Source organism: Elephantulus edwardii, unplaced genomic scaffold (genome assembly GCF_000299155.1).
Source record: "Elephantulus edwardii isolate Elephantulus edwardi_28Jun2011 unplaced genomic scaffold, EleEdw1.0 scaffold00317, whole genome shotgun sequence".
In the NCBI taxonomy this organism is placed as follows: Eukaryota; Metazoa; Chordata; class Mammalia; order Macroscelidea; family Macroscelididae; genus Elephantulus; species Elephantulus edwardii.
The window spans coordinates 702,358-728,597 of NW_006400067.1; the positions used below are offsets into that span (position 1 = coordinate 702,358).

A 26,240-nucleotide genomic window follows, 5' to 3' on the forward strand; every position below is an offset into this window, starting at 1 on the left:
ATGACTTGGATGAAAAGAAATATGCTTTTCACAAAGTGGAAAAAAATAAACACACATAAATACATTTTGAACATCTCTTTTCCCTTCATCCATAGACGTGTGTCCATTCACTAATTCTGTATAGGAAGCCTAAAGTTGATTGTGTAGGAATTCTTGTTCTTGTTAGGTGCCCTCAAATTGAGTGTGACTCATCGTGACCCTCTTTATTTGAACCTTGTCCTATCCTGTGCCATCCTTATCATCTCTGTGACACACTCAAGTTACCATTGCTGGAGTCACTATGTCAATCCAAGTGGTTAGGGGTCTTCTCCTTTATCGCCCCTCCAAATTCCAAGCATGATGTGTCTCTCCAAATAGCCTCTCCTAGCAACATGCCCAAAGTATGAAAGACAAAACTTCATCATCTTTGCCACCTGGGAGCGCTCTGGCTGCTCCTTTTTCAAGATATGTCTGTTTGTTCTTTTGACAATTCATGGGAAACTCAACACTCACCCCCATCACTGCAGCTCAAAGGCATCAATTCTTCAATCATCCTTATTCACTGTCCAGCTCTCACATGCATGACTAGTGAAAAGTCCATGACTGATAAGATCACGGTCTGAATCAGGTTCACCTTAGTCTTCAGCCTAACATCATTGCTCCTCATTATGGACATAGACTTTCCCAGTGCAATATGTCTCCTGATCTCCTGACTTACTGTGGATCCAAGTAAGATAAAGTCATTGACAGTTTTAATCTTTTCTCCATCTATCATGATGTTATGTAGTGATGAGGTGGGTTTTTAATTTTTTTTTTCTTGATGTTAAGAAAATCCACATTGAAGGCTGAAGTGTTTAACCTTCTGGAGCAAGTGCTTCAAATTCTCTTCACTTTAGCAAGCAAGGTTGTGTCATCTACATAACAGAGGTTATTAAAAAGTTTTCTTCCAATCCTGATGCCACATTCTTGTTTGCAGAGTCCGGCTTCTCAAGTAATTTGCTCAACATACAGATTAAAGAGGTATGGAGAAAGGACACAACCCTGGTGCATGCCTTTCCTAATTTTGAACCATGCAGTGTTCCCTTGTTCTGTTCATACAATGGCCTCTCGATCTATTTGTGGATGGTAGAGATGGTTAAGATTTTAGTTCTTTCTTTCCAGTTATGGTAAAAAAATAATATGGTAAAAAATAATAGATAGAGGAGGTGTAGGAAATGGGAAAGAGCGCTCAGTGAACATCCTAGTTCTCTACCTCCAAGAAGTAAGAATCAGCAGCTTGCTGGCTCTTGAGTAATGGAGGAAGGACAAGGAAGGTTTGGAGTCTGGGAACCCACTACTTTTCTGACCACCGTGGGTCAGAGGCCAACTGTCGCTGGTCTGAGAAGATGTGAGGCTTGGTGAAATGGAAGCCATTGCTTCCTAATCAGTGAGCTCGGATTCACTTGTAGTCTCATTTGTGGACCTGCTTTAGCAGTTCCAATTGAGTAACCAAGAAGTTGGCAGTTCAAACTCATCCACTGGTTCTGTGAGCTAAAACCTGGCAATCCTCGCAAAAAGGCAGTAACCTTAGAAACACCATGATAACAGTCTACTCTAACACCCAGGGTCACTGTGAATAAGTGTCAATTCAGCTGCACCCACAGCAGCGAGCTCGCGTGGCTTACTGGTATGGAATCATGCTACCAACACAAAGATACATGGTTCGAATCTACTAGCTACTCTATGGGGATGGGGGAGAATAGGTAGCCTCCTCCTCTACAGTTTACTGCCTCTGAAAATCCATTGAGGGTCAGCTATGGTCAGTTCCAACTCAACAGCACATAATAGCAATGACAACAGCAGTACCACATGCTCTCGGGTCCATTGTGAATTTGTAAGGACCCCTTGAATGTCACAGAACTAGGCTCCCTAAGGGATTTCAGTGGCTGAGAAAGGTGGAGGTCAGTGAAAAAGAGGCAGATGCTTGACTAGTTCAGTTGACACCGTGACTGTAACAGTGGGCTTTGTAAGCATTTCAAAGATTGTGAGGAGACGCAGGAGAGAGCGTGATTCAGATCTGTTCATAAGGTTGCCATGAGTTACAGTTGACTTACAGACACATAACAATAGCAACAACAATTTTGTCACCAACACTCAGTCAGAAGTACCCAAGAGTTTTCTTCTAATCTCCTCTTTTTTCCCCTACCAGTTTATTTACAAAATTCAAATACAAATTTGAAAAAAATTCTTTCAATTTCTCATCTTTTTAGTAAGCTATGTTCACCAGAATTGTTAGATTGCAAAGCAAAGACATTTATAATGCAAACTGACATCTCAAAGGTTGGGGATAGAAGAGGGACAGCGGAAGGGGCAGCTGTCCTGCAGATACTGAATCCTGAAGATGCAGGAAGCCCCTTGCTCCTCTAAGGAAAGTTGGGCTGAAGATTGAGAGCAGCACTGTGTTGAGGTGAGGAATAGAATCTTCCCTCCAGCTGCCGTTTCCACAGGCTCCGTGACCGTCCTGGGGCTCTGTGTCCCCACACATGAACTAAAGCTGATGAACTGAGTTGTGTCTAACGTCATTTGCTCTGGAACACATCACCAGATCACTTTCAATTTTCCTTGGAAGTTGGAGAGATCAGCTTAGCAGAGAACCAGCCTAATTGTCTCTGAGGAGTCGAATGCTTCCCTCCTCTTTTCTGAGCTCAGGGCTCCCCTTCACTTTAAGGGCACGGCAGACACTGCTAGCTCTGCTGGCTGAAACCTTCAGATGAAGGCTTTGTGCTGAAGCAAGGGACGATTAAGGTCACTTGAGAGCAGTGAGGTCAGTTTCTATGGTCCCCATGTCTGCCCTAATTCCATTTCCCACCTCTTTCACAAAGAAAAGCTTGTAAGGTCTCTCTGGTTCTTTTTTAAGATAAGACCTGATGACAGGGTGATGAGACAGGAAAATCTGTTGAGAACAGTCTGCTTGCCCCCAGCAGGAAATTTCCACATACCTCTGACTTCTCACAGCTTGTAAAATTAACACCCACAGCACCCCATTTGGGGTACACTCTGATGTCCCACAGCTTGGCTTTTACCCAGAAATCCAGCAGTTTAAGATGGAAAATGATCTCAAGTCTGTGTCTGGCTCATTATAAATCTCTCCTTCAGATCCACACATCCAACCAAGGAGGGTCACGGTTGAGGCTGAGCAGAATGCACTGATTGTCAGGTCATGAGTTGCAGGGTACTGATGGCAGGCTGGGATTCCTATGCCAGCTTCTCTACTTCCTAAAGTCCAGTTCCCTGCCAGCCAGGTGTCAATAAAGAGCTCTCAGTTCTGAGGTGAGGAAGCACAGCCCGTTCCCGGCATGATGTCCTAGCAAGCCATGTGCCAGCAGACAGCCCAGGGTGGCTTGGCCCGGCCAAGTAGAACCCAAAATATCTGCGGAGACAGGGGTCAAGGAGACGATGTGGGAGCATTCAACAGATGGCTGATAGTTTCTAACAAGCTCACCGCTTGCCTTGGTCACCTGCAGCTGCCACAGCAAATGACTGCAAACTTCTGGTTGTTGATATTTGCCTTTGAATCAATTACGACTCAGAGTGACCCTCGATACAGCACCTCTGAACCCTGCCCTGTCCTGAGCCAACCTTACCATCTCCGACACACCTGACCCCGTAGCCACAGTCAGTGTGTCAATTCCTCTCATCCTCTCATTCTTTCCCTACCCTGACCACCCCCTCCCCAATCCTTCCTAGCATGATAGCCTTCTCCAAGGTCTGATCTCTCCTGGCAATATTGCCAAAGTATGTGAAATTGAGTTTCAAAATCCTTGCCTCCAGGGAGCAGCATGGTTTCACTCTCTCCAGGATATACCTGTTGGTTCTCTTGGCAGTCCACATCTCAAAGGCATCTGTTCTTCTCCTATTATCCTTGTTGATTGTCTACTTCTCACATGCATAGCAGGAAAGTGAGATTAGTAGCATAAAACACTAGAAGTCCACGCTCTGGTAGTTCTAAAAGGAAGGTGCCAGGAGGGCTGTACTGCCTGAAGGTCCTAGTAGTGGACTTTCCTGGTTTCCTCTAGTTTCTGGTGGTTGTCTGCCGCTCTTGGTATTCCTCTACCTTGGCTGCATCAGTCCAGTCTCTGCCTCAGTTTACGTTAGTGTCCCAGTGCCCCTTGTCTTCTAACAGCACCAGTCTTACTGGATTTGGGGCACAAGTTGATCCAGTGGAACCTCATCTTTACTTGCAGACACATGCAAAGGTGCTATTTCCAAATAAGGTCACCTTCGCAGATTCCAAGGGAATGTGAACACTATTCCACTCAGTATGTTTTTCAACTTTTGGAAACGTAAAGTGCATGACCTCAAAAGGTGTATTTTATGCACCCTGGGCCATCTTTCTGGTTAATATCTCTGTGATTACATCCATGTCTACACTTGATTGCTAAGTTTACCTGCTCTTGTCAAACACCAAACAAACTAAAGGAAAAAAAACCAAAAAACAAAACCAAAACCAGAAGCCCGACTCAGAGCTCCATTGTTGTTGTTGTTATGTGCTGTCGAGTCGTTTGCGACTCATAGCGACCCTATGTACAGCAGCCCTAAACCCTGCTCTATCCTGTGCCAATCTCACTGCCTCTGACACAGCCATCCCGATTACCCCAGTCACTGAATCAATCCACCTCATAGAGGGTCTTCCCCTCCTGTGCTCCATTAGCAATTGAAATTTGGCCAACATACCATTATCAAATAAATCAGTGTTCTGAATAAAAATTTTAAGAAAATTAAAGTTCTTGATAAACTTTCATTAAAATATAAAAAAATTTAAGGCACTCTAATGCAATCACTTGTTATGTATCAGAGAGTTGGACAATGACCAAGGAGGATAGAAGGAGAATTGATGCCTTTGAGCTGTGGTGCTGGAGAAGAGTATTGAGAGTACCATGGACTGCTAGGAAAACAAACAGATTTGTCCTGGAAAGGGTTAAACCAGGTGGCTCCTTGGAGGCAAGGATTCTGAGGCTCCATCTAACATACTTTGGACATGTTGTGAGGAGAGACCGGTCCTTAGAGAGGGACATCATGCTTGGAAGGGTGGAGGGACAACGCAGGAGAGGAAGGCCCTCTATGAGGTGGGTTGATTCAGTGACTGGGATAATTGGGATCGGAGTGTCAGAGACAGTGTGATTGGCACAGGACAGAGTGGAGTTTAGGGCTGTTGTACATAGGGTTGCTATGAGTTGCAAGCGACTCGACAGCACGTAACAACAACAATACAATTTAACAATGACTTTATAAGCTATGAAAATCACTCCATTTTTCCTTGTCTTTTCATCTCTGGCATAGTAGATCATATATTTGTCTCATTCAAAATGTCCCATGCCAGTCCATCTCATTTCACCAATACCTAGTATATCGATATTTATGTGTTCCATTTCTTTCTTAAAAATGTCCAATTTTCCTACATTCATACTTCTCACATGCCACATTCCAATCGCTAGCTATTCTTACTCCTCTGTGTTTCCATATTTGAAGGCTCAGCCTAAGTTACATATCTGCTAGTCTAAGTGTGCTCTATTGTACATAGGGTTCTTGAAGCCCTGTCAAAACTTTCTTCCTAGTCTGTCTCAATTCAAGCGCTCAGATTTAGAACACTATTTGATAGGCAAATATTTTACAGAAAGGAGCAGATGAAAGACGTTTCCCAATTATAAAAGAAACCAAGAGATTCACTGTTGCTCCCCACATGTTTCTTCCCCTGCTCTACCAGCATCCCCTCCACTCCCGCCTACCCCATTCAACATCTCTTTCCAGCTATCTGGCCCTTGAAAGGATGGCTTAGGTCTCAAGCCTTCTGTGACTCTGAACACCTCACGCTGCTGCTGGTCTCTTATACTGCGGCCTGTCTTTCTTGAGTTTAGGAGTCTCTAAGTGCACATTCCAGGTACTAGAATTAGAAAAGGGCAGACTAGTGGCATTGTGTATAACACAGTGAGCTGCTGACTGGAAGATTGGCAGTTGAAATCCACCAGCAGCTCCATGGGAGAAAGATTAGATGTCTCTTGCCCTAAAAGTTAACACTTTTTAAATAAATTCTGTGGAGAGTCACTATGAGTCAGAACCCACTGGGTAGCAGGGGATTGGGAGTTGGGATGACACAGAGATATACACTGTGCTGAAAATCAAAAGGTCACTAGTATGAACCCACTAACTGCTCTCTGGAAGACAGATGTCTTCTCCTATCCAGATTACCACCTTGGAAACCCTTTGGGGCTGTCCTACTATGCCTTAAGGTCACTGTGAATTGGAACTCACTCACTGGCAGTAGATGGGGTTTTAGGATGTACAATTTTATCAAGAACTTTGAACACAAAATGTTTGATTGCTTGGCCCTTCGTCAGAATACATAAATCTTTTAAGAATGTAGTAATAGAATAAGAGACTTTGTAAATCTTGAAAGAGAGGGGGACCAAACCTTTTCAAAGCTCAACCAGAACCCTTGTAAAGAGCATCACAGATCAGTAAATCACAATTACAAGACTTTGGAGCCTTGGAAACCAGACGTGTTCATTAATCTTCAATTCTTTTCTAAAGGAACAGATTTTAAGTGACAGTTAATGAATAATGGAGTTGGACTTTCTTTGGTTTCTGAAAGCCTGTTTACTGAGGAACAGTTATCCGAGGCAAACCAGGCTGCTCAAGAGGTTAGGTATAGTTCAAAGCATGACCTTAGGCAATAAAGGTATTACTCAGTTATGTATTTATTAAAGTACATACACTTAACAAGATAAACTTTAGTGTTGTGAGTAAGAGAACTATTTGCACAAAGCAAAGCATAGTTTTCTCTCACACTTGTAAGAAGCTGGCCTTTGCCCCTTACCGTGGTTGGAGTGAAGCTGGCATCATTTGGTACTGACCAAAGTCTGTTAGCGTACACCGTAGGTTCCTAAATCAGCAAGTGAGGAAGTTGAACTAAAGACTCATGTCCATCTGCCGAGCACAGGACCTCAGACCTTTTCCATCCACAGGCTACTGTACTTGCAGCTAATAGGTTATCTGCACTCTTAAAGAGAGTATCTTGTCTTCACCTATCATGGTGTCAAGTATGATTCATAGCGACCCTTTGAACACCAGGTCTGAATCCTGTCCTATCCTGTGCCATCCTGGCACTTCCTAACACACTAGAGCTCATTGTGGCAATCACTATGTCACCGCACCTGGTTGAGGGTCTTCCTCTCCTTTGCTGACCCTCCTCCTTTCTGAGCATCATGTCCTTCCCCAAGGAATAGCCCCTCCTAGCATCACACCCAAAGTATGTAATGTGAAGCATTATCATCTTTGCCTCTAAAGACCATTCTGGCGACATTTGGTCCATGACGTATTTGTGTGTTCTTTGGGCCGTCCATGGGATGTTCAATATTCTTCTTCAACACTACAGCTCAAAGGCTTCATTTCTTCTTTTGTCAACCATATTCATTGTCCAGCTTTCAGTAGCATTGTAAGTGATCAGAAAGACCATGACTTGAATCAGATGCACCTTAGTCCTCAAACTAACATCATTACTCCTCGATAATATGGACAGGTTCCTAACTGCAGACTTTCCCCAGTGCAATACATCTGTTTTCCGGACTGCTGGTGCCAACAGTGTTGACTGTGGATACAACTAATGTAAAGCTATTGACAGTTTCAATCCTTTCTCCATCTATCATGATGTTGCCTATTGGTCCAGAAGTAAGAATTTTTGTTTTCTTAATGCTGAGATGCAATCCATTTTGAAGCCTGTATTCTTTGATCTTCAACAAGTCTTCAAGTCCTCCTCACTCTCAGCAAGCAAGGTAAAAAGTAAGACCCCAGGAATTGATGGGATACCAGCTGACTTGTTTTAATTAACAGATGCAGGCCTGGATGAGTTCACCAGTCAATGCCTATGTTGGTAGTTGTCCTGATTCAAGACGACCCTATGTGTACAGAGTAGAACTGCTTCATAGCATTTTCAAGCTTGTAACCTTTAGGAAGCAAATCACAAGGGTCATCTCTCAAGACACCTCTGGGAGAGTTAGAACCACCAAATTTTAGTTACTATTGGAGTGCTTAGCTAATTGTGCCAACTGTGGATGTGTCCTATGGCCAAAACAGGTTTTTCAAACTGCTATCTATTTGCTATTCCTTAGGGAAGGACATGCACAATGGTGGGAAATGTGGAGGGTCAGCAAAGGAGAGGAAGACCCTCAACCAGGTGGATTGACATGGTCACTGCTGCAATAGACTCTTGTGTGTCAGGAAGTGTGAGGATGGCGCAGGACAGGATGACATTCAGATCTTTTATTCATAGGGTTACTATGAGTTGTCTTTGATTTGACGCCACCTAACAACATCACAACAATAACAATCTATTTGTTGCTGAATGTATGTGGTTATTTTCCAGGCATTTCATTTAAAAGTAAAAAACTTAAGATCTTTAATTGTTTGCTTATACAAAGAGGTTGCCAGTTTGTATGAAAACTAAGTGCTGTGTATTCTCACACGATGTCAATGTTCTTCCTATTTGATCACAGCAGCCCACTCAGTTTTGAGAGTCAGTGTACATATTTATGGTTGGAGAAGTTAAGAAGAAAATTTAAAAGTGAATGTGACTGATTTAATTAAAACACCTGGTTGAAGCAATTCCACTCCTGGGAATATATCCCAAAGAGACCATAACTGACATCCAAGCAGATATATGCACACCCATGTTTATCACAGCTTTGTTCACAATAGCAAGGAGTTAGAAACAACCTAAGTGCCCATCAACAAACGAACGGATAGAGAAGCTGTGGTATATTCACACAATGGAATACTATGCTGCATTGAAAAACAAGCAACTCATGCAATATTATACAAAATGGGTGAGCCTGGAGGAAATTATGCTGAGTGAAATATCTCAGTCACAAATGGACAAATACTGCATAGTTCCACTGTTATAAAACAGGACTGACCTCGAGGTTGGGGGAAGAATGAGAAAGATTAGCTCAATAATGTATACTGCATTGAAACAGATGAAGGATAGAACTGTTTAAAAGGGATGTATGATTAGGTATTTTTGTCATGACAGGAGTCCAGAATGAAGGCTGCATAGTGGAGTGGATTTGGGGGGAAGGACTGTAAAGCAATAAAAGAATTTTTCCTTTACTTTTCAAAGAGAAGAGTGTACGGGGGGAGGGGCAGGGAGAAAAGTACAACAATGAATGAGTGGAAATCCAAAGTCTCCGTAAATTTTTCCTTAAAATGAATAACAATAAAACACCTGGTTGATCTCCCTCCTGGTTATGAAGTTCTGGTGGCGTAGAGGTAAGAAGCTGCGTCACAGTCCCTGGGGAACATGGATTCCACCAGCTGCTCCAGGGGATGGAGGGGCTATCACCTTCCAGGTGATTACTGCCTCTGGAAACACACTGGAGGCCCAGCTATGAGTTGCTTCTGACTCAACAACACACAACAACAACTGTTGAGTGTTTTCAAAGGCAACTATGTCAATATGATGACTAAGGTGCATCTGACTCGAGCCATGATCTCTTCATTCACCTCATATGCTGTGAAATCTGGACAAGGAAAGAGACAGACAGACAGAGAAATGGTGTGTACTGACTGAGGGGTCAGCTGCGCTTAATAAATATACCACACATTGCTAGAAGATTCACTAAGTCTGGCTTGGGTAAAAAAAAAATACCATCAGAATGTTCCTTACAAGTGAAGACAGTGAGACACCATTCACTTACCTTGGACATGTCAGCAGGGAAGAGTGATAACCGGAGCTGACATCGTGGTGAAAAAAGGCGAAGGTTAGCATAAAGGAGTAAGGCCCCAGAGAGCGGCATAAACAGTCACTACATGTCTACAAGCATGGGCTCAAACGTATCAACGGTTACAAAGAAGCTGCAGAACCAGGCCATTCTCCGTTGTCTTTCCAGAAGTCCCCATGAGTCAGAGAGGCAAATTGATGACAACTAATAGAAAGTTGGGCCAGGCCTAGAGACAGGAAGAGCTGCAGCACCCAGACACATGCACAGAAGCGGGGCTACCGGGCTTTGAAGTTACTGTTGGAGAAGCACTTTCACCTTGTAGGTACAGCCATACTGTAGCACATCCTATGTCATAACTAGCATTCTCTCTTCTTGAACAAAATCCAACCATGTGACCCAGCTATTCCACTACTTGGAATATTACCTTGAGAATACGAGAATTGAGGCACAAACTGAGATTGTACCCCAGTGGCCATAGCAGCATTATTCACCATCACAAGAACATGGAGACAGCCCAAATGGCCAACCACAAACGAACAGATTGAGAAATGATGGGTACATTCACACAATGGAATATTATGCAGCATGCAGGAGCAATAACTTTGTATATTATTACCTAACTTGGGAGGGACTGGAGAGCATTATGCTGAGTGAACTCAGTCCTACAAGGATAAATATTGTAATAGACTGTTATTGTAGAATGAGTATAAGGATCCAGGATGGGTGGGAGAGGCTGGAAGCAGAGGGATGTGGATGTACAGGGGGCAGAGGGGAGATTAATCATTGCATTGTACAATTTGATGGGTGGGAAGGTGAGGGAAATTGAAAGAATCTGTTCAAATTTATATTAGAATTTTGTAAATAAACTAGTGAAAAAAATTATGTTTAAAAAAATAAAATATAAATATTGGGGAAAAAAAACCCATCAGCACTAAACTATAAAAAAAAATAAATAAAACCTACCATGGATCCTAATATTGACCATGGCCTTCACATTGCTTGGGCTGTATTCAGTTTCTGCCGGTCATCATGCTATATACTTTCTAAGGAGCCATAGAAGATTACTTCCTAGGAAGTGAAGCATTGTTCCTGAAAGTGGAGTGAGAGGGAAACATCAGGAAAATAAGTAGAAGACATAAAATAAGACCACATTATAAAGTGACACTATCGGTGTCTCTTTATCAGATCTCTCCCTGAGAGAACTACCAGTCCAAAGTCAAGGACTAGCCTTTCCATCGCTTTTGGGGGTACTTAGCCCCCTGTGTGAGTCATATATTTAAATCTAGCTCCTGGTGGACCTTGGTGGATCCATGAGAAAGTGTTTCATTAAAAGCAATTATTGCATGGTGCCACTGTTGTAAAACAGGACTGACATCGGGATTAGGGGGAAACTGAGAAAGATGGGATAAATAATGTATACTGCATTGAAACAGATGAGGGAGAAAACTGTTTAAAAGGGATATGCAATTAGGTATTTTTGTCATGACAGGAGTCCAAAATGAAGTCTGCATAGTGGAGTGGACCTGGGGGTGGGGAGGATTGTAAAACAATGAAAGAATTTTTCTTTTACTTTTCAGGAAGAAGAGTGTACTGGGAGGAATGGGTGGGCAGGGAGAAAAGTGCAACAAAGAATGAATGGGGGGGGAAAAAGGAAGTCAACATGGATGGAAGGTCCTATCATCTAAAATTAATGCAGTAACTCTTGTTTGCCATCTCACTCTAGTTACTGAATATGTCAAGCTTCAAGTTTGTCTCCAAATACTAATTTTTCCACTAAAAAAAATGCTTCCACTGGGTCAGTCACTTTATCAGATCCTCTAACTCCTCTTTTTAGATTTTATTTCCTGCATGTTCCACATAAATGCACAAATGCATAAACTCTCCTGGTACAGACAGTATATTCCCTTATATTAATAATAATAAATACTTATACTGTTTAAAAAAGCAAGTAACTCTTGTTGGAAAATATTGTGTGAACAAACCTAATATCTTATCCTTATAAAAATATGAGAGGAAAGGATCATATCTAGTATCATTGTTGTTGTTGTTGTTGTTGTTATGTGCCATCGAGTCGTTTGTGACTCATAGCGACCCTATGTACAACAGCCCTAAACCCTGCTCTATCCTGCGCCAACCGCACCGCCTCTGACACACCCATCCCGATTACCCCAGTCACTGAGTCAATCCATCTCATAGAAGGTCTTCCCCTCCTGCGCTGTCCCTCCACTCTACCCAGCATCATGTCCCTCTCCAAGGACCTGTGCCTCCTTGCAACATGCCCAAAGTATGTCAGACGAAGCCCCAGAATCCTTGCCTCCAAGGAGCAGCCTGGTTGAACCCTCTCCGGGATGAATCTGTTTGTTCTCCTAGCAGTCCATGGTATATTCAATACTCTTCTCCAGCCATCAAATTGAGTATGACTCATTAGCGACCCTATGAACAAAAGAGCTGAACGCTTCCCTGTCCTGTGCCTTCCTCACACCTCCTGACACACAGAGCTCAGTGCAGCAGTCACTGTATCAATCCACCTGGTTGAGGGTCTTCCCCTCCTTTATCGACCCGCCACCCTTCCCAGCATCATGTCCTTCTCCAAGGAATAGCCCCTCCTAGCAACATGCCCAAAGTATGTGAGGTGAAGCCTCATCATTCTTGCCTCCATTTGACTGCGTGAATCATTAATACGTTGTGGCTAGCACTGAGAAAATGGGAATGCTAGAGCACTTGATGGTGCTCATGTGGGACCTATACCTGGACCTGGAAGCTGGTGTGCGAACAGAGCAGGGAAGCACTGCATGGTTTAAAATTGAGAAAGGAACGCATCAGGGTTGTATTCTCTCTCCATACATATTCAATCTGTATGCTGTGAAAATTATCCGAGAAGCAGGACTCTATGAGGAGGAGCGTGGCATCAGGATCGGAGGAGATTCATCGATAACCTGTGTTATGCAGATGACAAAACCTCCTTTGCTAAAAGTGAGGAGGACTTGAAGTGCTTGTTGCAGAAGATCAAGAAAGCAGCCTTTAGTATGGATTGTATCCCAATGTCAGGAAAACAAAGATCCTTACCACTGGACCGATAGGTAGCATCATGATGAATGAAGAGGAGACTGAACATGTCAACAGCTTTATCTTGCTTGGATCCACAGTAACGTCCTTGGTACAGGCAATCAGGAAATAAGGAGATGCATTGCATTTTATGCAGTCAGGAACCTCTCCAAATTATTGAGACGTAGTGATGCCAGTTTGAAGACCAAGGTGCATTTTATTCAGGCCATGGTCTTTCTGTTTTCTAGCTATGCATCTCAGAGCTGGATGGTGAATAAAGATGACAGAAGAATTGATGACTTTGAGCTGTGATGTTGGAGAAGAGCACTGACTATCAATTGTTGTTGTTGCTCTTCTGTACCGTAGAGTGGGAACGACCCATAGATGACCTTCCGGAGGGTTTTCAAAGGCAGTTAATTTCATGGGAGGAGATTGCCTGTACTTTTCCTGCAGAGCAGCTGGTGGCCTTGAACTACATGCCTTCAGGATTGCATCGCAGCTTCATGCCACTAGGCCACCATTAAGTATTGGAGGGATGGTGTCATGACATCACACCTAAACCTCTCAAAGATATTAATCTCAACACCTCTCTGGGCATCACAGAGATCTGGAGTGTGGGTCAAGGGAGTTAGTCCTCCGTGGTGGGAAGCCCTGGTTCTGGCAGCCGAGTCTGCTCTTATCTTGGCCATGGAAGCCTGGCTGATCTGGTTCATTATCAGCTCCTCCCTTTGATAGTCTTGTTTGTAGTGTTTTCACTGCTAGCCCATAGGTTGCGATCCAACAGCAGGTGTGCAGGAGAGAGATACGCATTCTCCTCAGGAGATTTACAGGGTCAGAAAACCCACTGGAGGGTCAGATGTGAGCTGGTGTGAAACAGCAGTGAGGTTTTGAGTTTGAATCCACTTAATTCAGATCAGTGAACCTGACGAAGCCAGAGCAACGCTGAGCCCAGCCTGGTGGCCAGTTCACTACAGAGCACGTCTCGGGGTGGTCCCAGAAGCCTCAGCCCACGGCCCGGAAGCAGGCGTGGATCCGCGGCCTCCACAAGCTGCAATCAAGATGTTTCTCCAGAGCTCTGCTAATGAAACAGAGCAGACACTTGGCCTTTCCACATGTGGCGTGAGTGAGTTTTCATTCAGGGGATCTCCTAATGATGGGAGCTTAAGAGAGACGGCCAGAGGATGGATGAACTCATATGGAACCACTGAAAATGATGGAGACAGGAGGGTTTAACGAGGGAGTGTGAAAAGCCTGAGGGAAGCCAAGATGCCTTTCACATCCCCAGTGTGGACACACCAATTATCATTTACGAGGCGGTGGGATGGAGAGAACACATGGAAGAAGTGGGAAGGAAAATAAAAGCAACCTTAAAGCACACAGAGGTGGCTAAGGGGACCCAGGGAGGCTCCACGTGCAGACCCATCCCAACCACTAGGGACCAGAGCCACTCCGTCCTAATGAGAGTGTGGACTTCAGACAGCTTCACTTGTCATGAGGCAACATTGCTGTGAGTGCCATCAAATCACTGCTGACTCATGACATCACTGCCTCAGAGCGGAGCTGCCCTGAGGGTTTCCTAGGATGTAAATCTTTAAGGGATCAGACTGTTCCATCTGTGTCCTGCGGAGCTGGTTCAACAGCCAGCATTGATGGAAGCCATCAGGTGTTTAACCATGACGCTAACACTAGCGTTCCTTAGCTCACCCTGTTGATACTAACAAACGGAGCCAGGTTCATCGCTGATGGGGGTGGGGGGCACTCCTACAAGCCTGAAATGCTTTCTCTGTATGTTTACAAAAATTTTCAGGACAGACATTTTTAATTTATTTATACATTTTTATATTGCTTTTTAAAAAAAATAACACACATTATGATAACAATTGTTCTTTTTTTAGAAGACTTTGAGTTCAAATGGCCCTAAAACATAGGATGAGCTAAATAAATTATGGTGCACTTATAAAAGTATGCCGAAAGCATCTTAAAATCCTATTTGCAAATAAGGAAATGTTTATAAGTGATATATAACTTACATTATTTTACTAGAATAAAACAAAAATATTTTACTTTAAAATTATATATGCATATATATATCAAATATATAATTACATACACATAGATTTTTGCACAGTGTACACATTAGAATTCTGGAAGTTGCAATTCAGAATGTCTTAAGTGGGGAAAGAATGGCTAAAATTGGCTTTGTTTTCCTGAGGACAATTATCTATTCCATCCCAGGCCATTACCAGAATAAAATCAATTTAATCAACCCATATACACTGGAGACTTTTACAGATTTGCTCTTTTTTTTTAATGCTATCAATACTCTTGATACCAGCAGCCAGGAAATCAAAAGACAAATGGCATTGGAAAAGTCTGTTATCAGGGACATCTCCAGAGACCTGGATAGCAATAAAGTCAGTATAGAGACTAAGGTGCACCTGATTCAGGCCATAGTCTCTGCAATTATGTACTATGCATCAGAAAGCTGGATAGAGACAAGGGATGATAGAAGGAGAATTGATGCCTTTGAGCTGTGCTTTGCATTTGTAGAATGGACTGCCAAGAGAACAAATAGGTTCATCCTGGGTTATGGGGGTGGGTGTGTCAGAGATAATAAGGTTGGCACAGGATAGAGCAGGTCTCAGGGCTGTTTTGTACATAGGGCCACAACAAGCAGCTTGATGGCTCATAACAACATCAACTGGCTTATTTCTAACATATTTTTAAAAACCATTTTCTGAGAACAAAAATGGAATCTTTTCAGAAAAACATTTGTTGTGAAATAATTCAAGGTTCTAAAACCAAGTAAAAATATTGCTAGACTACCAGTTTGTTTGTTGTAAAAACCCTATCATCCCTCGAAGAAAAAAAAAAAAAAAGAAATGAACAGCAACTATACAAATGGCACTTACCAAATGCTACACCCTGGAATCAAGACCAGTAAATCTGTGGAGAGAAAAAAAGAAAAGAAAAAAAAACACCTGTCGAGAAGCCCAATATCATCAGTCAGAACAAGGCCAGGAGGCAACCAGGAAACAAACCTTCAAAGGCTCATATGCAATTTCACATTGAAACTGAAGAAAGGGACCCCAGCACCACAAGGGCCAAAATTTGATTTTCAGTATATCCCACTTAAAAATTACAGATCAACTCAAGGATAAATTTGATGCATTCAATGCTAATGATTGAAGAACAGAAAAGTTGTGAGATGACATTGAGGGCATCATACATGAAGAAAGTAAAAAAAAAAAAAAAACAAAAAAAAACACCAAGAAAGAAAAGACAAAAATGAGCGTCAAAAGAGACTCTAAAGCTTGTTGAGGATGGCTGTCACTGGAACCATCTAATAACTGACATCTAGTAAGTGTGTCCTGGAGAGGGTGCAACCAGTTTGCTCCTTGGAGGCAAGGATTCTGAAGCTCCGCCTCATGTTGCCAGGAGAGACCAGTCCTTGGAAAAGGGCATCATGCTTGGAAGGGAAGGGTTAAAGTCAACACAGAGGAGGAAGGACCTGGATGAGAGATAATTGACTGTGGTAACGGGGTCAGGTGTGTCGGAGACAGATTGGCTTAGGATACGGCAAGATTCAGAACCATTATTCATGGGGTTACTCTCAGTCGTAGTTCACTTGACAGCACATAACAACAACAGTAAGTTTCTAGAGGCTGTAATTAACACGGTAGGAGATTGTTCCTCTTCTGAGCAATCTCCAGAACAGCTGGTGGATTCAAACCACCCACCCATGAGTCAGAAGCACAACTTCTTACACTAGACCATCACATCTCTACAATATAAGGAAGTTAAAGAAAATGACAGAAACTATTAAGTGAAAAAAATGAACATATTTGACAGAGCAGTTCACTCAGAGATAATTTATTAAAATGTGCAGACTTTTTAAAAATGGCAAAAAAAGATGCAAAGACTTGAAGTTTGTTTTTTTAAGAAAAAAGAGAAAATAATACCCTTACTTCTCAAGTAGGAAGAACTGAAGAAGCTATTCAAACCTCAAGTTGTAATATGGAAGGATCTCACAGTTGAAATATTGAATGGCACAAGATGCATCAAGAGAAAATGGAAAAAAAATTCGCAGAAGGAATTTTTCAATGTGCAACTATTTAAAATAAAGAACAGATGATACAGAACGGAGAAATTCCAGCTTCATCGAGGTCATTGAGTAAATAGAATACCAAATGTATTGTTTCAATAAATGCTTGCAACACTGGAACGGCTCATCCATCCATGCTTAGAAATGTGGACGTTCGCTACCTAAATAACCAAATGGGAGAGAGCTATATCTGTACCCATTTCAAAGAAAGGCAGCCCAAGATAAGCTGGAAATTACCAAGTAGCATTGAACATACAACAAAACTTTAAAACTCTGATGAGATGGACTGATTCAGTGACTGGGGTAATGGGGGTAGGCGTTGGCACAGGATAGAGCAGGGTTTCGGGCTGTTGTGTGTAGGGTCGAGCTATGAGTTCCAGGCAACTCGATGGCACATAACAATAACAATGAAATGAGTGCAGCAACGTGTTCAGGAAACTGCCAGAAATTCAAGCCAGAATCAGAGTAGGCTGTAGAAGGATGGCTAACCTCAGATAGACGTTGACCGAAAGCAGAAAATAGCATACATTCAACAAGGTAGATAATGCAGCTTTATGGGTAACCTCAAGAAGAATGGAAACTCAAGGACAGGTGACTGGGTTCAGATGAGACCTGTACCAAATACCATGAGGGAGTTGTATGAACAGGACAAGGGGGTACTGTCTGTCTTTAAATCAACAAACATGTATGTCAATATTGTATCTCTTGGGCATGCTTGTTTGATCAGTCAACTGAACCAAAAAGTTTGAAACACTGGTTATTCAGTTAATCTTAATAAAACTGGTTATATTAAGAACATGAAATGAGACTGGAGGGAGACTCATTAAGACTTATGATACGTACATGACACAACCTTATTGGAAGTGGAGAGAACTTAAAGCATTTACTGGTGAAGATCCAATATGCCAGACAATCTTCGGTATGCATTACATCTCAACATAAAGCAAAAATTCCCACAACACGTCCAATTAACAATATCAGGATAAATGGAGAAAACACTGAAGTTGTCAATGATTTTTGTTTTACTTGGGTCCATAATCAACACTGTGGAAGGAGAAGCAACATCAAATAATGCACTGCATTGGGAAAGCCAGCTTCCAAAGACCTCTTTAAAGGATGGAAAAGCTGTCACAGTGAGAACTTAGCTGCACCGGAGTCAAGCCATGTTATTTTCAGAGGACCTAGATGAATGGGGAAAGTAGGCAGCGCGTAAGCCCAAGAGAGAATGTATGCCTTTGAATTGTGGTGTTGGCAAAAAATATTGAACATACTGTGAACTACCACGAGAACAAATGAATCTGTCTTGGAAAAAATGAAGCCAGGATGCTCCTTAGAAGCAAGCATGGTGAGACTTTGTCTTGGGGACTTTGGACATGTTACCAGTACCAGAAGAAGGATATAATACCTGGGAAATTAGAAGGCCAGGGGGAAAGGAGAAGTTTCAAGGCAATGGTCTACATAGTGGCTGCCAGCAATGGGCTCAGACACAGACTGTGAGGACAGTGGTGGACGGGGAGAGAATTTCATTCTGCTGTTCATGGGTCACTCTCAGTCAGACCTGACCTGACAGCATCTGACAACAACAATAACACTGATTAAATTATACCCTCCTCCAAGGGAAAAAGAACCTGTGCTGGAATGTGAATTCCTGTATGATCTAATTAGAAATTGGGTAGCCTTTGTTACAGTAATTATATCCTAATAATATCCTAATTAATTATACTCCTAATAGGGTGGGATCTAAGTCTAATGATTGGGGATCATAGGAAGTGTATCTAGAGCACTAGCACAGGTGTGCACAGCGAGGAAGACACGTGGTGTGTGATAACAGCCAAGGAATGTCAGTAGCTACTGACAAGGAAGGATTTAATATAATTGAGGCCCTTGTTTTATTTTAGCCTCTGGAATTGTGAAAAAATACATTTTCTTCTTTAATGCCCTTCATGTTTGGTATAGCAATTAGGGCAGTACTAGGTAGATAAGACATAAATTTTGATCCATAATGCAAAATATTAAAGACCAAGAAAAAAGTATATAAAAGATTTACCATATAAAAAAATTACTTAGACTTTTTATTTTTATTCTCTGAGTAAAATTTACATAAATACCTGCTTTGAAGCATTTTTTTTTTGTTTACTTGTATATATACAAAGTACAAAAAAGAAATGTAATGAGATAGTTTACAAGGGTTGTGTTTGAAAAATGTGGATTCTTATCTCTAAAAGGAAAACATGTACATAATATTATTTATTCCTTGCTGAAACTGAGGAGGACCTCATGCACTTGCTGCAGAGGGTCAAGGACTGCAGCCTTCAGTATGGATTGAGGCTCAATGTTAAGAAGACAAAGATTCTTACCACTGGACAAATTGGCAGCATCAGGATGCATGGTGAAGAGATTGTGGTTGTGAACAGCTTTAGTCTGTAGTCTGCTTGGCTCCATGGTCAACACTCTTGGCACCAGCAGCCAGGAAATTAAAAGGCGTATTGAGATGGGAAAGTTGGCTGTTAGGGACCTCTCCACAGTACTGAAGAGCAATGGAGCACTCTGGAGACTAAGGTGTGTCTGATACAGGCTATGGTCTTTGCAATCACTTGTTATGCATCAGAGAGTTGGGCAATGACTAGGGAAAATAGAAGGAGAATTGGTGCCTTTGAGCTGTGATGCTGGAGAAGAGTATTGAATGTACCATGGACTGCCAAGAAAACAAATAGATTCATCCTGGAGAGGGTTAAATCAGGCTGCTCCTTGGAGGCAAGGATTCTGAGGCTTCATCTGACATACTTTGGGTAAGGAAGGACAGGTCCTTGGAGAAGGACATCATGCTTGGGAGGGTGGAGGGACGGCACAAGAGAAGACCTTCTATGAGATGGATTGATTCAGTGACTGGGGTAATCAGGATGGGTGTGTCAGAGGCAGTACGATTGGCACAGGATAGAGCGTTGTACATAGGGTCGCTATGAGTTGCAAGTGACTCGACAGCACATAACAACAACAACTGAGTATTTCATTCGAAAAACAACAACCAAAAAAGCCACAACTAGGTAAGGCAGGAACAGAAATCTTGGTCATTTGCAGTATCAGTCAGCTTTCAATTTGGCTTTCCTGTCTGGAAGTGTCTCATGCAAAAATCCATCATTCTGAGCCTTTTTAAGAAATGTATTGTCTTTTTTACTTATTTTAAGTTTGTGGGCTTGGAAGCTCTGAAATTTCTTTACATAGTTGATTTCGCATTGTTTAATATTGCCTTTATCTTCTTCTCGAATATCATCTCTTTTTCTTGGTTTCAGCACAGGACCTGATCTTCATAATTTCTTCTTCTCCTGCTGTTTTATTCTTTCCTTCTATATCGCCTGTTTCATTGCATCTAATAAAGCAGATACTTGAGGCCAATAAAGCCATTTTCCCATCTTGAAAGGCTGCCTCCCATTGTTCTCTTGGCCCAGTTGCATCTGAGTGTCCAACAACAAGTCCATCTGAATTTATACCAAGATATTTTCCATAGCCAGATTTCAGGGCAATCCTGGAATCAGACAGTCTGACAACTATAAACTGCTCTGGAGGGCTAGGGCTTTCATCAACTTCTTTATGTGGAGCTCCCAGTGTAAAAAGACCATTGTCAAGTGCATGGATACAGGTTCTTTTATCCATTTCAATGGCTATGGTTCCTGAAATTTCACCAAAGTTTGTCAACTGTCCACCAGAGTTTCTTCATCCTCTTCTCTCTTTCTTTTCTTATTTTTGTTCTTTTTCTTCTTACTCTTGGCCTTTGTTCCCTTGAGCACGAGTTTGGTGGACTTGACATAAGAGTATTCCGCCATGATGCTCCCTCTGTATTTTTCTCTAACTTGAGTTTACCAATCTTAAGGCTCAGTCTAGTCATTCAGGGTGTTTCTGGGAGGTGGCTTGGGAGCACTTGGCCTGCAGTGATGTTCATTCAAACTGGCATATGGGTGTCGAGTGGGGGCAGAAGAGATGACAAAATGAAGCTGAAGGGTAAACTGGGGGCATTTTCACAAATCTTTATTTTTGCCTGGAGACTCGGGGAAATTCATCCTCTGTGGGCTCCAACTCAGAAACACTGTGTATGAGCACTCTGGCACCTCGCTCTGTGTCTACAGATGTTGAGCTCAGCAGTACTTCACTGGGGCCCATGAACGCCCTTATCCCTGTGCGCCCCATCAGAACCTGCACTGATGAGCTGGTGACTTGGCATCAGAAAGACAGTGTGCTTCTGCTCGCTCTGCTCCTTGCTATATGGCAATCTTCCTTTCCTGCCTGAACAAAGAGAGGCAGGGATTTCTTTTCTTTCTTTTATTGCTTTGTACCATCAAGTCGACCATAACTCATAGTGACTCAGTGCACAATAGCTCCAAACCCTGCTCTATCCTGGGTCAATCTCACTGTACATATCTACCCTCATTACCCCAATTACTGTGTCAATCCATCTCATCTGGGGTCTTCCTCTCCTGTGCTGTCCCTCCACTTTTCTAAACATGACGTCCTTCTCAAATGACCAGTCCTCCCTGGCAACATGCCCAAAGCATATAAGGTGGAGCCTCAAAATCCTTGCCTCCAAGGAACAACTTGACTTCGTCCTTTTCCTTTGTTGTTGTTTTTATGTGCCATCGAGTCACCTGCAACTCACGGTGATCCTATGTACAATAGCTCTAAAGCCTACCCTGTCCTGAGCCAGTCTCACTGACTCCGACATACCAACGCCCATTGTCCTACTTATTGTATCAATCCGTCTCATCCAAGGTCTTCCTCTCCTGCTCTGTCCCTCCACCCTTCCGTACATGATGTCCTTCTCCAAGGATTGGTCTCTCCTGGCTCCAGGTCCAAAATCTGTGAGATGGAGCTTCAAAATCCTAGCCTCCAAGGAGAAACTTGGTTTCACCCTCTCCAAGAGAGGACCTGTTTGTTTTCTTGGCAGTCCATGGTATGTTCAAGATTCTTCTCCAACACCACAACTCAAAGGCATCAACTCTTCTTGTGTCTTCTTTAGTCATTAACCAGCTCTCTGATGCATAGCAAGTGATTGTGAAGACCATGGTCTGGACCAGGTACACTTTAGTCTCTAGATTGAGATCATTGCTTCTCAGTACTCTGGAGAGGTCCCTGACAGTAGATTTACCTAATGCAATTCACCTTTTGATTTCCTAACTGCTGGTGTCTCCATCTCTTCTCCATCCATCATGGTGCTGCCTATTGGCCCAGTGGTGAGAATCTTTGTGTTCTTGATATTGAACTTAAATCCATGTTGAAGACTGCAGTTCTTGACTTTATACCATAGCTGTGCCCCAGTCTCTCGTAGCCTAAAAATATTCGAGAATTTGCTAAAGAAGCTCATCTTCTTCCTCCTTAGACCACAAAGTTTGGACAAGTGTGAACCAGCTTCTGTTCTAAGAAATTGACACTGATGCGAATCAAGACCACCAGCTCAGTGAGGAACGTTCCTGGGTCCCCATAATCCTTTTGCCCTGTCGTTGTTTAGTCAAGTACAACTCAAAGTGACCCTATGAACAACAGCTCAGAAACCTGTCCTGCCTGTGCCATCCCCATCACTCGGACATACTCAAGCCCATCAAGGCTCTATGCCATTTTGTTGACAGTCTTCCTCACTTTCCGTGGCCTTCCATCTTTCCTCTTTTGACAGTCTTCCTCACTTTCCGTGGCCCTCCATCTATCATCTTTTCCGTGGCCCTCCATCTTTCATCTTGTTGACAGTCTTCCTCACTTTCCATGGCCCTCTGTCTTTCGTCGTGTTGACAGTCTTCCTCACTTCCCGTGGCTCTCCGTCTTTCCAAGTGGGATAATCCTTTCTAGGGAACAGCAATCACCTCCTAAGAACATGCTCAGAGGACTTCCCAAGGTGCTCCTTACTGAAGTGAGATTTCTGAGAAACCATCCACTGCTTTGTAAACATAAACGGTCATCTCAAGACCAGGCAGTGGTGCCATTGGGCCAAGCCTAGCCCTGACTACACCACAGCTCTAATCACCTGTGGCCAAGGGTGTTTATAAAACCTGTTTTGGATCTTAAATCTCAAGTGCCTATGATTCATAGAGAAGAAGCTTGCCATTAAAGGCTGAGTGAGAGCATTTTGACTCTTGTCAGGCATCCAGGTACTATCATGCAGTCCTTGCCTGCCTTCTCTGCTTTCAAACCACCAAAGCAGCCACAACATCAAGAGAATCACTCAAGGACAGGCCAATCCCTCACTCAGGAAGTTTGGTCAAGGATGTCCATCAACCCACAACTTAAAGTGTTAAATAACAAGTTGTTGTAGACGACTCATAGCGACCTTATGAACGAACAGCCTGAGCACTGTTGGTACATAAAGTTTCCAGAGGCAAGTCATTTTGGAAGTAGATGCTGCTCCTGCTTCCAGGCTTGATTTAGTCGGGAAGCTCCAGCCAACACTGTCCACCAGGGGTGCCCATTACCACGACTGGCACATCACTGTCACAGGCTTCAGCATCACAGCAACCATGAGTTACCTCTGTACAGCAACGCACAGACCAGTGCTATACCACCTAGAAGAATGTTTGACAGGAAGACAATCCCTTTGGGCTTAAGGCCGCCTCCTGGTTCAAACCCTAGGCCTAGGCTGGCTAGCCTCACTCCAGGGACAGAGCAAACCTGCACGTCAAACACATTCCCAGAAAAGCAGTCCACTCCAAAAGCTTGCCACGATTCCTGCACTCCCACCACCATGCTCCTGCCTTCTGGCAAGGAGAGCTTCCCACGAGCCTGTGAAGGTGCCAGCCAAAACCAGGAACAACATGGCTGCTTCCTTCCCAGCTTCCTTCGGCTTAAGGCCACCTCCTGGTTCAAACCCTAGAGGTCAGTTTAAAGACTAAACTGTACCTGATCCAAGCCACCCAAGCCATGGTATCTTCAATTCTTCTCATGCCTATTCAAACTGGATGATGGATAAGGAAGACCAAAGAACAATCATTGCCTGTGAATTGTGGTCTTGGGGGAAAATAGTAACCATCTCTTAGAATGCCAAGAGAGCAAGCAAAGCAATCTTGGAGGAAATGCAGTCAAGTTGCTCCATAGAGGAAGGGGTAGTGAAACTTCATCTAACATATTTTGGGCACATTGGCAGGAAGATCCAGTCCTTGGAAAAAGACATCATGTTGGGAAAGCGGAGGCTCAGCGAAAAAGAGGATGACCTTCAATGAGATGGACTATCACACCGATTAACAATGGCCTTGAGCATGACAGAGGCAGTGAGGATGGCACAGGCTGGGGCAGGGTTTCTAGTGGTATCCATAGAGACACTACAAGTTGTAGTCGACTGGACAGCATCTCACACCACCAACAAGGAACATTCGGGCTGTGTTCTTTCTAAGACTCCTGTGTTCCTCTGGATGTCCACAGCGTGTTCGGCGGTCTTCACACCATCAGTCTGAATATGTCAGTTCTTCTGTCTCCTTGTTTCATTGTCCAGCTTGTGTATGCACTTGCGACACTTGATAAGGGCTTGGCGAGATCTGTCACAGCTTACTCATCTAAATGACATCTTCTGCTTTCTAGGACATTAACAAGCCCTTCCATAGTAGCTCTGTAAGACACAACTAAACCTCTGAAAAACTGGCCGCTAGCAACAGCCGTGACCTCCCCTTTGGCTCTGGTGCACATTTTAGAACAATAATGGTATTCACTGGACTTCCTTGTATGAATAGGGGTGTGATCGTGTCACTCACAATCTTGTATTTCAAGATAGATCTTAAAACTCCTTTTTTAACTATGAAAGCAATCCTATTTTCCCCTTTTCATCTCCAGCATCGTAAATCATATGATTGTCTGATTTAAAATGTTCCATGCCAATCCATCTCATCTCACCAATGTCAGTATTTATGCATTCCATTTCTTTCTTAACAATGTCTAACTTTCCTACATTCATGCATCTCACATTCTATGTTCCAATCACTAGTGTCTGCTTACAACTGTTCCTCCTCCTTTGTGTTTCCATATTTGAGGGCTCAGCCTCAGTTACGATATCTGTTCATCTAGTCTAAGTGTGCTCTCTTATATGCAGAATTTTTAGAGCCCTGTTATTTTGGAAGTGGATAGCCAATCCTTCTTCCTAGCCTGTCTTAATTTGAATGTTCAGATTTAGAACAGTATCTGACAGACAAGCATTTTACAGAAAGAAGTAGGTAGATGAAAGACGTTCCCCTATTATAAAAACATTACAGAAGATTCAGTGTTGCTCCCCATCCTTTTCACGTGTGTCTTGACCCACCCCTTTCCCTCCCCCACCAGCATCCCTTTCACTCCCACCGACCCCCGTTCAAAACCTCTCTGCCTCTATCCAGCCATTGAGATGGAGCCTCTAAGTACAAAGGGTTTCTATCTCAGACGGTTCTGAGGAAAAGAACTTTGCCTTGAGCTGCTCCAGGACTGACTTCTCGTGGCTTAGACCCTCTTCTCTTCCATCTGTAGTACGCAATGGGTGTGTGGGTGGTGGATGGGGCTCTGCCGCCTGCTGATGTAGCCCCAGCCCCAGCCCCACTTTATGGGTGTCTTTTCTTTCTAGCTGGTCTGTCGGGAACTGGAGTGTCTGCAGCCGGACCTGTGGTGTTGGGGCTCAGAGCCGACCTGTCTGGTGCATGCAGCGGGCCCGCTACCGAGAGGAGCCAGTCTCAGCCAGCCTGTGTCCTCAGCCCATGCCCAGCAGCAGACAGGCCTGCAACCCCCAGAGCTGCCCACCTGCCTGGAGCACTGGGCCCTGGGCAGAGGTAATGGGGGCAGGAGAAGTACTGAGCATGGTCAGGCCCCAGCAAGCTCCTCCCTGGGACTTTAAGGGACAGCTGTCTTAGCACCCCAAGCAGAGCCTTACCATGGAGCTAACTTCTCCCTCTGCCCACATAGTGCTCCCGAACCTGCGGGAAAGGCTGGAGGAAGAGGTCTGTGGCCTGTAAGAGCACCAACCCATCTGCCAGGGCGCAGCTGTTGCCTGACGCCGTCTGCACGTCTGAACCCAAGCCCAGGACTCATGAGGCGTGTCTGCTGAGACGCTGCCACAAACACAAGAAGCTGCAGTGGCTGGTGTCTGCCTGGTCCCAGGTATGGATGCCCAATCACAGAGATGCAACTGGTCCCAGATGAGGCTGCCTGATCACAGAGTTTTGGTGGGTCCCAGGTAGGGCTACCCGACCCCACAGAGGTGCAGCTAGTCCCAGGTAGGGTTGCCCGATCACAGAGGTGTGGCTGGTCCCGGGCAGGGCTGCCCAATTGCAGGAGTACGGCTTGTCTCCCAGATGTGTGGCTGGTCTCAGATGGGGGTGCCTCATTTCAGATAGATGCAGCTGTTTCCGGGTAAGTCTGCATGGTCCCACAGG

At 43.6% G+C, this 26,240-nt stretch overlaps 1 protein-coding gene and 1 pseudogene across 1 annotated transcript in view; one reads left to right on the plus strand and one right to left on the minus strand.

The window, feature by feature from the left end:
- ADAMTS16 (ADAM metallopeptidase with thrombospondin type 1 motif, 16) overlaps positions 1-26,240 on the plus strand; it is a 311,357-nt gene that overhangs the window by 268,218 nt on the left and 16,899 nt on the right. Inside the window, exons 19-20 of the mRNA XM_006901302.1 lie at positions 25,436-25,637; positions 25,771-25,965. Coding sequence (XP_006901364.1) covers positions 25,436-25,637; positions 25,771-25,965 — 397 coding nt within the window. The remainder of the gene's footprint in view (positions 1-25,435; positions 25,638-25,770; positions 25,966-26,240) is intronic.
- Positions 19,950-20,702, minus strand: LOC102852486 (annotated as a pseudogene).